A 12,537-nucleotide genomic window follows, 5' to 3' on the forward strand; every position below is an offset into this window, starting at 1 on the left:
TAAGTTGAATAGAAGCAGAGAGAGTGGACCAGCATTGTCTTGTTCCTGATCTCAGGAGGAATGCTTCGTTTTTGTCCATTGAGTATGATGTCGGCTTCAGGTGTCTCGTATATAGCCTTTATTATGTTTACCTATGCTCCCTCTATTCCCATTTTGCTGAGTGTTTTCATCATAAATGGATGTTGTACTTTATCAAATGCTTTTTCAGCATTTATTGATATGGCCATATGATTTTTGGCTTTCATTTTGTTTGTGTGGTGTATTACATTTATTGATTTGCAAATATTAAACCATTCTTGCATCCCTGCGATGAATCGCACTTGATCATGGTGTATGATCTTTCTAATGTGTTGCTGGATCCAGTTTGCCAATATTTTGTTGAGGATTTTAGCATCTGTGTTCATCAGCTATATTGGCCTGTAGTTTTCTTTCTTTGTTGTGTCTTGACGTGGTTTTGGAATTAGGGGAATAGTAGCTTCATAGAAATAGTTTGAGAGTCTTCCCTCTTCTTGGATTTTTTGAAATAATTTGAGAAGGGTAGGCATTTGTTCTTCCCTAAATGTTTTGTAAAATTCACCTGTGAAGCCATCTGGTCCAGGGCTTTTTTATGCTGGGAGTTTTTTATTACTTCTACAATTTCACTCTTTGTTATCAGTCTGTTCAGGCTTTTTGCTTCTTCTTGATTCAGGTTTGGGAGATAATATGTTTCTAGAAATTTATTCATTTCATCTAGGTTGTCAAGTTTCTTGACATACAGTTGTTTGTAGTAATTTCTTACAATCCTTTGTATTTCTGTGATATCAGTTATTTGGGTCCTCTCTTTTTTCTTGATGAGCCCGGCTAAAGGTTTGTTGATTTTATTTTTTCAAAGAATCAGTTCCTAGTTTTATTGACCTTTTGAATTTTTTGTTTAGTCTCTGTGTCATTTAAGTCTGCTCTGATCTTGATGATTTCCTTCCTTCTACTTGCTCTGAGCCTTGTTTGTTGTTGTTCCTCTAGTTTTTGTAGATGTAGGGTTAGATATTTTATTTGGGATTCTTCTATCCTTTTTATGTATGCCTGTATTGCTATGAACTTTCTTCTCAGGACTGCTTTCTCTGTGTCCCATAGGTTTGGGGCTGTTGTGTGTTAATTATCATTTGTTTCCAGAAACTTCTTGAACTTTCTTCCTGAATGTCATTGTTAACCCATAGCATGTTATTTATTCTCCATGAGGTTGAATGTCTTTGAAGAGTTCTTTTCTTGAGGTTGATTTCCAGTCTCAAGTCTTTGTGATCTGAGAAGATGCTTGATATAATTTCAATTTTCTTGAATTTGTTGAGGCTTGTTTTGTGTCCTGTCATGTTGTCTGTCTTTGAAAGTGTTCCATGTGCACTTGAAGAGAATGTATACTCTGCTACTTTGAGGTGAAAAGTTATATATATATATCAACTAAGTCCGTTTGATCTGGGGTGTTGTTCAATGCCTCAATATCCTTGGTGTTTATTTGCTTTGAAGATCTGTCCATTGTTGACAATGGGATGTTAAAGTCCCCTATTATTGGTATGTTGCTATTGATAATTTTCTTGTAGTCTTCCAAGATTTTCCTTATATATTTGGGTGCTCCTATGTCTGTCTGGTGCACATATATTTACCAGGGTTATATCTCCTTGATTGATTGCTCCCTTAAGTATTATGAAATGGCCTTCTTTGTCTCTTTGTATGGTCTTTGCTGTGAAATCTGTTTTGTCTGATATAAATATTGCAACCCTAACTTTTTTTGTGTGTCTGTTTCCTTGGAATAGTTTTTCCCATCCCTTCACTTTCAGTTTGTGTATATCTTTTGTTTCGAGGTGTGTCTCTTGTAGACAGCATATATGTGGATCATGTTTTTGTATCCATTCCACTACCCTATGTCTTTTTTTATATAATTTATTTGTTTGCTTTATTTTATTTTTTAGAGAGAGGGGAAAGGAGAAAGAGAGGGAGAGAAACGTCACTGTGTGGTTGCCTCTCACTCACGCCCCTAACTGGGGACCTGACATGCAACCTAGTAATATGCCCTGACTGGGAATCGAACCAGCAACACTTGGCTCGCAGGCCGATGCTCAATCCACTGAGCCACAGCAGCCAGGGCTACCTTATATCTTTTGATTGGAGCATTTAACCCATTTACAGTTAAGGTTATTATTGACAGGTATTTATTTATTTCCCTTTATACCTGTGTTCCTCTCCCTCTATCTTTTTTGGCTTTTTCTTAAAGCATTCCCTTCAGCATGTCTTGCAATGCTGGTTTGGTGCAGATGTATTCTTTTAGTCTTCCATTGTCTGGGAAACTCCTTATTTCACCTTCCATTTTGAAAGAGAGCCTTGCTGGGTAGAGTAGTCTTGGTTGTAGGCCTTTGTTTTTCAACACTTGAAATTTTTTTGCCATTACTTTCTGGCTTGTAGTGTTTCTGTTGAGAAATCAGCTAATAGCCTTATCAGACCTCCTTTGTATGTTCTTTGCTGTTTTTCTCTTCCTGCCTTTAGGATTCTCTCTTTGTCTTTGAATGTAGCCATTTTGATTATGGTGTGCCTTGGGGTGGACCTCCTTGGGTTCATCTTCACTGGGACCCTCTGTGCTTCCTGTACTTGTGAGACTTTTTCTCTCTTCATCTTCGGAAAGTTTTCTGTTATTACTTTTTCAATCGGGTTTTCTATCCCGTGCTCCTCTTCTTCTCCTCTTGTATCCCTATGATGCAGATATTGTTGCATTTCAAATTTTTCTGAGTCTCTCGTAAACCCTCCTCATTCTTTTTCAGTCTTTTTTCATTTTGTTGCAGTTTCTGGGAATTTTTTTCTACATTGTCCTCTAGATCATTGATTCAGTCTTCTGCTTTTTTTAGCCTGCTTTTGATCACTTCTACTGTGTTGTTCAGTTCAAAAATTGTATTCTTCATTTCTTTCTGGCTCTTATTGATAGTTTCTATTTCCTTTTTCTTTAAAAAAAATTTGGTTTTAATTTATTTTTTAGAGACAGGGGAAGAGAGGGAGAGAAACATCAACGTGTGGTTGCCTCACGCCCTTCCCCCCCCCCCCCCCCAACTACTGACCTGGCCCACAACCCAGGCATGCGCCCTGACCAGGAATCGAACCAGCAGCCCTTTGGTTCACAGGCTGGCACTCAATCCACTGAGCCACACCATCCAGGGCTCTTATGTCCTTTTTCATGCTGGTGTAGCTCTCAGTAAGTTCCTTCTGCCAGCTTCCTTGGAGTTTTTTGTAGTTCCCCTGGGGTTCGTTGTAATTTTCTTTGAGTTTGTTGAGTTCATTGAGGTTTCTCATTACCATTGTTTTGAATTCCATGTCTGATAGTTTCCTTGCCTCTATTTCATCTATCCTTCCTTCTGGGAAACCCTCCTTTCCTTAGGTTGGGGTGTTATGTCTCCTTCTCCCCATTTTGGGTGGCTCATCTTGTTGTTTCTGTTCTTAGATTGACCTGCTTTTATTTCATGCCTTTGTGGTCTGACCTTCTTGTGTACAGTTATTGAACTGCTGCCTCCATCTGGTGCCACTTGGAGGCAAGTAGTCTGTTTAAGAGATTTCTCCCGTAGCCCTAGGGGTGCTTCTGCACTGGGATCTAGTCCACTGCTCTCCCAACTCTTTCTTCAGAGTCAGTGCCCAAAAATTTTTACAAAGAGCCTCTAGTTCACTTCACCCTCCTTTGGCCTCAGCCAGGGGCAAGTGCACTCCCTCTCACAGGCCAGGGTCGGGCTGACTGGTTGTGCGCCTGGATGGGTGCGCTGGGGCACTCCCGTGTGTGCGCTCATGCGGCCTGGGGGGAGGGCTGGGGAATGGGTGAATGTGCTTCTGCGCCTACATTCCTCAAGAATCTTGCCCTACCCCTTTCTTCCCTTGTCTACAAAAAACAATCAAAAGAGAGGGAAAAAAAAGAAACATTCACACACACACACACAAAAAAAGACGCTATTCCTTGCTTCTTAGAGCCAGATGCCACCTGGCCCACTCCTGGCTCTTAGCAGGCAGAGCTTCACTCTCCACCCAACTCCTCTCAGGGGAAACCTAGGGTCACTAAAAAATCTTTTCACACTGCCAGCCGCAGCTCGGGGAGCCAAGCCAGCCAGAAATCCTGTCTCATCCCTTTCTCCTCCACAGTCTTCACCACAGGTCGCTCCCAGATGGTCTTCTCTGAGCCAGCAACGCAAAGGCTCAACTCCTGCCAGTATCCAGATGTTAACTGAGATGCTCTGTCCACAATTAGCCTAAACTACAGACAGGTGTCGGAAGCAAGCAAGCACAGCCTCCCCTCACTCCTCTGCCATCTTCTATCTCCCCTCATTTCTATATACTAACAATGAAATTTTAGAGAAAAATGAAAAAAAAAAATCCCTTTTGCAGTTGCTACAAAAAGAATAAAATACCTAGGAATAAACTTAACAAAGGAAGAGAAGGACTTACACATATACTGAAAACTCCAGAGAACTTGTTGAAAAGAAATATTTGTGAATTAGTTTTATTTTTGGAAGGTTAGAGAGCATCGGATCTCCTTATTGAAATTCTAAAATTTAAAAGAAACTGTAGTTACAATTTGGATATGTCCTACTGGCTTGCAGTATATGTTTAAAAGGTGTAAGTCTCAACACTTTTTGCTCCCAGCCCTCAGACTATTATAAATCTTTTCGAAGTTCTGAGGCTCCCCTTCTGTGTTTCCACTGTAACATAACAATGAATATTTTCCCACCAGTCTTAATGGGCATTTTGAGAAAAACTTGTGAATTGTTAGTCTCAAGGCCCTGCACAACTGTCAGCCCTTGGTGAGCCTTCTCCTATTTTCTTAGGCAGAGTTACCACTCAGTGCTTTTGAAGTACTTGTCCAACTGTATTGTGATGTGTTGTTTCCACCTGGGACCCTGCTAACAGGAATGACATCTGATGGCCTTGGATTGGACCTAGCACATAGTAGGGGATAAATTAATGAACACATGTATACCACACCAAAGAATCATTTTCATGCTTTCCAACTGTCTCTGGTATGAAAAAATTACTCAAACCAATGTAATAAACTTAATTAATTTCTAAATATCAAAAAAGGTAGAAAAATATTTTTCCTCTTTTCTTTGTTTGCGATTCTATGACAAAATGAGTGTTGAGCTTACAGTTAACATCTATGCATGCAGCCTTTAAACAAAATTCATGTTCCATAGCTTTCTCTTTTGCTATGTATTCCCTTTTTACTTGTTCTTATTTTCTGCCCCCTTCTCCTCCTGTTTTTGCTAATGTTCACTCCTCCTTCATCTTTTCTGAAATTCTCTTTTTCATAAGTTCTGATTGTTCCCCAGCCCCACTCCCCTCCCTGCAACTTCCTTTTTAATCTCTTCCAAGCATCTTAAATGAGCTCTACACACCAGTTATTTCCTGGTGCCTCTTTGTAGGAATCACTAGTAATAGAGATATTACAACCTGACCTACAGCAAGGTGACTTCGGGTAGCCACATGACATGTTGTGCACTGCACATAGGTTAAAGTTCACATTGTCTGAAATCTTGAAAGGACTGCACAGTAACATCAGACATGCAAAATGCATCCTAGGTTGCTTCTGTCTGAGGAAGGTACATCACCAAGTGGAGATATGTTTAACTATGAGCTGCTAGTAAGAAATACCGCCACTGGCAGCTACCATCTTTCTTTTACCTACTCTAAGACCATATTTATAGAGCAGAGTATCATATAGTATAAGACATTTCATTGTCCCTTTAGCTTTGTCCTCCACACATGTTCCTCTGCTGTTTCATCACCAAAACTAGTGAAGAAAACAGCAGTTTAGATCAGTCAATCATTCTTTTTTTTTTTTAATTAATTAATTTTTTAACAAGGTTTTTTTTTTTTCTTTTTATGTTTATTTTATTTTATTTATCTGTTTTTAGAGAGAGGGGAAAGGAGAACGAGAGGGTGAGAAACATCAATGTGTGGTTGCCTCTCATATGCCCCCAACTGGGGATCTGGCGTGCAACCTAGTCATGTGCCCTGACTGGGAATCGAACCAGCGACACTTGGTTTGCAGGCTGATGCTCAATCCACTGAGCCACAGCATCCAGGTCAATCATTCTAATGACTGATATTTGGTGCTGAAGTCTACTAGGAAATTAATGGCATTTTATCATTTGCTTTCCTCACTTCAGATCCTCATTGTTTTGTTCTGTTAAATTCAAACTAAAATTTTTATATATGATTGTATAAGATAAGTGACAGTCATTTAGAACTTCTTTTTCTTTGTTAAGGTTACAGAGAAGATTTTCCTGGTAAGACTTGCAGTGTATTCCTAGTTGTGAACCTATTTTGGTGAAAAATTCTGTCCAGTGCACTGGGATAGACTTTGGATATACTTTCTAAAACAGGTATCTAAAATATAGTTTTCTTTAATATTACATTTCTCAAATGGAGAGAAGTGGCCTGATGGAGTACAGCTCTCTTGCTAAAAATGTTAACTTATAGTAAGGATGTGAAGAAAGAATTCCAGTGGGTCCATGGGTCAGATGAATAGGAAAAAGAGAGGGAATGTGAATCAAAACAGTTCCTAATTTTCCTTTTAGGTCCTTGTGTTGTGTACTCCCAAGATGAGATGATGAGAAGCTGTTTTCAGGCAATGAGCACATCTGTCAAATGCAGTGTCTTTGTTAGGGTGGAGGCGGGGAAGCTGTGGATATGAAATATTCTCTTTATGAATCAGCACTTCCCACTTCCCCTAAAGGTGGATTGCTGTTAACACAATGCATTGTCTCCTGTTTCAGCTGGTGAAGGAGGGCAGTAGGAGGCAGTATGGCTAAGGGAGGCAACACTGAACAAATAGTGGCAAGCACCTGATCCTGGTGTGGGTGGGTGGGAGGCTCCTAGTCATCCCATGTGTTCCTGAGCAACCACCAACTGATCACAGAAATGAAGTGGAAAGACAACACACACTGGAGTCCATCAGCAATACCAGAATATTTCATCCCATATGCTTAGCCATGACTAAGGGAATGGTTTCAGTCAAGGTTTTCTCTTAACATATTTATGAAACAGCTAGCACTTAAGCTCCTGCCACATGGGTTTGTCTGGCAAATATAAAACCATCAGTTTCTTGTCCATTTAGAGCACCCATAATAGTCACATTTGTTCTGACTTATCAGTCCTACATCCATGACTTGGTCTATGAGGTCTTGTGTTTACAGATCTGTTGCTTTCTAGCTTTCTCCAGCAGAAACAACTTTATACACCTGCCCCATTGTCCCCATTGTCAATGGATATTTGTCAGTCTTTCAGATTCAGCCTACTCTCTTCAGCCCTTCCCCAGCTAAATACCCCAGATATTGATTGCTCTGATACCAACCTCTATTGAAATCCAAACTAAACAACTTATTGCTTACTAGAAATGCTTTTCTTTCCTTTTCTGCATTTTTCATGATGTTACCCTTTTTTTTTTTTTTTAAATAACTCAACCTTATTTCTTTTTTCTTTCCTCCATCTGTATAATTTTTCAAGGCAGCTGAACTTCATTTGTGATACCCTTATGCTTTGTGGTCTGCATAACAGACTTAAAAAGTAAAGCATATATTTGTTTTTAAACATTGAGTTGGTGATAAGTCCTTATTTCTTCTGCATATCTATCTGTGTAACATTCTGCACCACAACTCTCACTGTAGGCAATAAGTCAGAAATGTGTATTTGCAGTTATTGTTGTTTATGTAAACCATTGGTGATGATATTAGTATCATCATTTGAAGTAAACCCCAAGGAAGAACACTTCAGTCCAGTAATTAAGAATTAAGATAAATTGCAGCATCTGAAAGTTGTACACTTAGCTATCTACATATTCACCTTTACCCATCATCTCAGTTTCCGTGTCTTCTAAATGAAGGATGATTATGCTAAACTTCACAAAAGTATGAGAAGGTTAAATTAATGTTGGTGAAGTGTGTCGAGATCTATGATCAAAGATAACATATTATTATACATTGATGTGATTATTACCAAGGAAAACTCCTCAAACAAGGAATCAGGATTAATCTGAATTAATCAACATGCCCTATATATGCTGTGAAGCCTCAAACCTCTGATATCTTAAGAATTTTCTCTCTCAATCTTAGAGTCTGTTTCTAGATGCTGGAGATGATTAAAGAGTAGGTTATGGTCATGGAATTATAAACAGAAAACTTGAGTCAGGTGTTAGTGAACACTCAGGTGAGGGATCAGACTAGGTTTGTAGGGCATGTTCCGTGGGTGACTGTCCAACAAAGCCAGCCAGCAGACACCTGCTGGCTAGCATATCATGTCAGCCCTGATGTTCATGGTGGTATTTATTACTCTCTATTAACAGTCTCTTTCCCCAACTCATCCCATGTGGCCAACAGGGACTTTGGTCCTTATGGCACAGAATCTGACTAAAAAGATGGCTTTCCAAAAGGTTCCCAAATCACATTAAGGGTGGGGACAGGGATACATAGGTGGCCAGGAGTCTTGTAAGTGAAGACAGGCTGACAGCACAGAAATAAGCAAAGTGGGTCAAAAAATTATACCTAGATTTAATGTGTGGAAGTTGTAGAGGAACACCCCCACAACTGAAGGCTATGTATGGAACAAGTTAAGTGCAAACAGCGGCAGATGGGTTTTTCCATTTATTTCCCACTTGCTGTGTTTCATTTTTATTGTAAAAATCAGAGCTGGCGTGGATGTACCAGTTTCCTGTTCTTAGAGAAGTGGCCAGAGGCCATGTCTACTCAGGCAATAAGCAGATTACAGGCCAGTTTTATTAAGGGTGGCCGCCCTAGTCCATGTTTCTCATGCCTGGTGCATTATAATCATACAGAAAACTGAGCCATGATCTCTGGGAGTTCAGGACTCTTTATAGGCCCACTGAGGCAGTCAGCCTTGAGCTAGGCTGCGTGTCCACAGGTGGGAGCTGCACCCTCAGTCTGTAGTCAGAGTGATGCAGATAGCTCAGTTGTCCCTAACATTTTCCGTCTTATTGACCTGTTTGAGAATCAGATAAAATCTGATTCTTCCCAGGGGCAAAAATGCTCAGAATACACCATTTCTTATATAATTATGGGGAATCATTGTTCCTTCCCAGTCATCAATACTGAGAAAATCAAAACTGAAGTGTAAAGTCTAACCCCTTTCTTCTCTAGCCCCAAAGTTTAGTTTAGCTGAAATACCTTTTTATAGGCTATTTTATTTTCTAAATGTTCATTTTGAGTGATTAAAATTTTTATTTTTATAATCTGATGATATGTAGTCAATCCCTTCACAGATCTGTAGCTAAACCCTTCACAAATTCACATGGGTGCTTTGGAAGAGCATGACGCCTTCCCCAACACAACAGAATATGAAGATCTTTTGCCCCTCAAGAGAAGATGTTCTTAGGACTTGCACAATGAACTTGGCAGCTTCAAAAGGTAATATACGGATTAAAGTTAATTTGATGTTAGAGATTTAGAAGTCAAGATTCTGTGTGCAGGTAACCTTAGTTTCTCCAACCTCATCCTCAAGGAGCTTCAGCTCAAAGTGAGCCCCATTACAGGAGAATATCCAAGGTTTACTTTGATGTGTCTGTGCAGACATGTATTGAAGCTCTGTCAGATCTGACACAATGACCTGTTTATCCCATGCTAGATACAGAGCAGTGGCCATTAAGTGCTTGATGAGTTAATGAATGCCACAGATATACAGAGAAAAAAAAAATTAGTCATCAGTTAACTGTTTTAGGCATCTGATCCATCAGTTTGATGGATTTTCTTTGCCAAATTGATGAATATATCTGCTGTGTTCTCAGCCAGGATATGCTTAAGCTTCTCAGGAATATGCACATATACAAATGTTTTTCTCTGTCCAGTGGAGGGTAGGGACATAAACTGAGTTGGGAGACAAAGTCAACTTGATGGGTGTGGAGGTGAAGAGCATGACCGCTGCAGGACAGCTGGTGACAGGCGGTGATTCTTGGGACCACACTGCAGGGATTTGGGCAATATAAAATAATTTTTTGAAATCTGAAATCATTTACATTAAGTGTGCTTGTATGGGCTGAGGTTTTGTTATCGTTTTATATACAAGTGCAATTTTTCTTGACTATTTCCAGAAATAATTCTGCAGTTTAGCCAAAAGCTGTTGCTTGAGGTGCAAACTCTCCGTTCTGGAGCCACGCAGTTTTTCAACTAAAAGACCATTTGCATTTAGAAAAGAGACATTTTTCTTTCCCCTAACTTCACATTCTGGTTTTAAGACGTAACTCTCAGTCCCAACTCTAAATGCTAGTTACAGCATAAATTCCTGATTCTTTTTTCCCTTTATTCTCTAATGGAAGCAGTGTCTCAAAGCTGTGCAAGAGCAGCCCAGAGAATGGGGTCTTTGCCTTAGGAAACAAAGAGGAGTCAAGGCCTTGGCCCACATCAGTTGTTCATTTCTGCATGCTCCTGTGAAGATCAGCTAAAAGCATTGCATGCTTGTCTCCAGTCCTGGGGGTGGACAGGCAGTGAATCCCCCTGCTGAGGTTTGGCCTTTATCTCCCTTTCCAAGGTGTGAGACTGGCCTCTGCTGCATTGCAGCTCCCTGATTTCTCCAGCACGGAGCCTCACTGTGCCTTCTTACAGTGGCCTGGAGCCCTGTCTTCTCCATTGTCAATTCAGATGCGGAAACTGGGGCAGCAAAAGGCTGAGTAATTTGTCTAAGGTCATGCACACTACACTGCGTGGCAGTGGTCCAGCTGGTTACCAGGCTATAGTTCCCCATTAAACCTCCCTCTCTTTCTTCCAGGGTCATGTGTTCCAGGGCACTTAACCTTTAGCCTCAGGAACACCTGCTGTCCTTGTTTCAGCAAGGTCCCTCTGCTATAGCACTCAAGTTTGGATGACATTTTGATTCTCTGAAGATCTTCCATGGCCTTTTCTCAGTGCAGCTTTTCTTTGTTGCAATGGGTGTGTTTGCACCTACTAAAGCCTGAAACTATAAACTCAGCAGGCAAGTCAGTGATGTATTCACAGGACATAAATGTGCCCTATCACCTGCAGCGTTGAGGCACTATGAACTGTTCACAGGCCATCAGAGGGGTTATACAGATGGCTCAACTCACCCCCAGTGGTTCTGAAGATTTATCTACAAATGGGAGGGATCATGGCCCAGCTGGAGCTCATCACCATATCACCTGACAATGACCCTTTGTCCTTTTAGTTTGTGACTGGCACACATTTTACTTACCACATAAAAAAGTCTTCTTGAGCAGGTTTATGTTTAAAGGAAAAATTAAAGCTGTGACAGGCAGAGTAGTATGATGTGACAGCTGGTGGCTTTTTTAAGCAACAGTCCGCTTGCCCTGGGTCTCAAGGGAATGTTAGCAAGGCCCAAAGGCATACCTGGCAATCACGGTCCTTTCTTCAATGTGCCCTTGGAATTCTTAGACTACTAGAGTTTCATTTAAAAGGAATATCCTAGCAAGGAGTTTATAATAGTTTAAAGAAAAGCCAAACCTGCTTTTCCCACAGTCTACACCATTTTATGGACTACTTATCTGCTGGTGTAAGGTATTCTTCTAGTATCTTCTTCATACCTAAACTGTAATATTAATATCAGACTTCATGCACACTTATTTATCCCTGAGCAGTTCAGATTCAGACCCATCCAAGTGGCATGCTTGTCCTTATCACTGTCACTGCACAGACAATGCCCCCAAAGGGTTCTAACTTCAAGCCCATTCCTCAGCTCTCCCTTCCCTTTTCATCTATTTTTTCACTGAACATGCCTTGCAGCTCCTGGGAATGTTTCCTCCAGGAGTGACATCTACAGCATCTATAGAGTTACAGCATTTTTACCTGTGAGTTAGATGAAGGTGCCACCTTTGTTTCCACATTTTCTCTTTGTGCCCCCACCACCACCACCACCACACACAAGCCTTTGAAAGCTATGGACGGGCACCTTTCCCACTTGGTACTTCTGAATGTTTCCTCATTAAAATTGGATGAACAATGTATTTGTTTGTTCTTATTTCCTCTTTTTATACTGGTTTCAGAAAATGTTTTTATACAATTTTATTTATTTATTTTTAGAGAGAGGAGGAAAAGGGAGGGAGACAGAGAAGGAGACCTGGCTTGCAACCCCAGCATGTGCTCTGACTGGGAATTGAACCAGCAATCCACTGAGCGACACCAGCCAGGACAAGAGAATGTTTAAGAAAATATAATTACCTGTGTGAATAGGAAGGGCTCAGCCTAAGCCTATTTTATGAAGTCTTTAGTACAATATCAGAGCTGGCACCTGAAAACATTTTTCTCCTTTAAAGCAAGTTTTAAATTATATTAGAGCCCCAACCCTTCCCAACAAAAGCCTGTTTTCTCAATAATGAATCTTAAATGCTAATAAAAATAGTATAATTACACCTAGTTACAAGTTACACCTAGTTTTGTGAAAGCACATGTTCGGAGTTCCATATCTGGGTGCTAACATCATGAGCCTTTCAGGAAGAGTGAGGCAGATGGAGAGGACGGGAGGCCCAGCCGAGGTTCTCTGCGCAGAACTGTGTGCAGTCAGTTT

At 40.4% G+C, this 12,537-nt stretch overlaps 1 protein-coding gene across 2 annotated transcripts in view; it reads left to right on the top strand.

Annotated features, from left to right (window-relative positions):
• GMDS (GDP-mannose 4,6-dehydratase) overlaps nt 1-12,537 on the top strand; it is a 747,100-nt gene that overhangs the window by 626,894 nt on the left and 107,669 nt on the right. Inside the window, exon 10 of one of the 2 annotated variants that reach the window (XM_090269914.1) lies at nt 6,261-6,328. The exons of the other annotated variant lie outside the window; for it this stretch is intronic. Coding sequence (XP_090126040.1) covers nt 6,261-6,305 — 45 coding nt within the window. The 3' untranslated portion in view covers nt 6,306-6,328. Of the gene's footprint in view, nt 1-6,260; nt 6,329-12,537 lie in introns of those variants that run through there. 2 annotated transcript variants of the gene reach the window in all.

The sequence above is a fragment of the Furipterus horrens genome, unplaced genomic scaffold, assembly GCF_987537825.1.
Source record: "Furipterus horrens unplaced genomic scaffold, mFurHor1.1.pri manual_scaffold_3, whole genome shotgun sequence".
In the NCBI taxonomy this organism is placed as follows: domain Eukaryota; kingdom Metazoa; phylum Chordata; class Mammalia; order Chiroptera; family Furipteridae; genus Furipterus; species Furipterus horrens.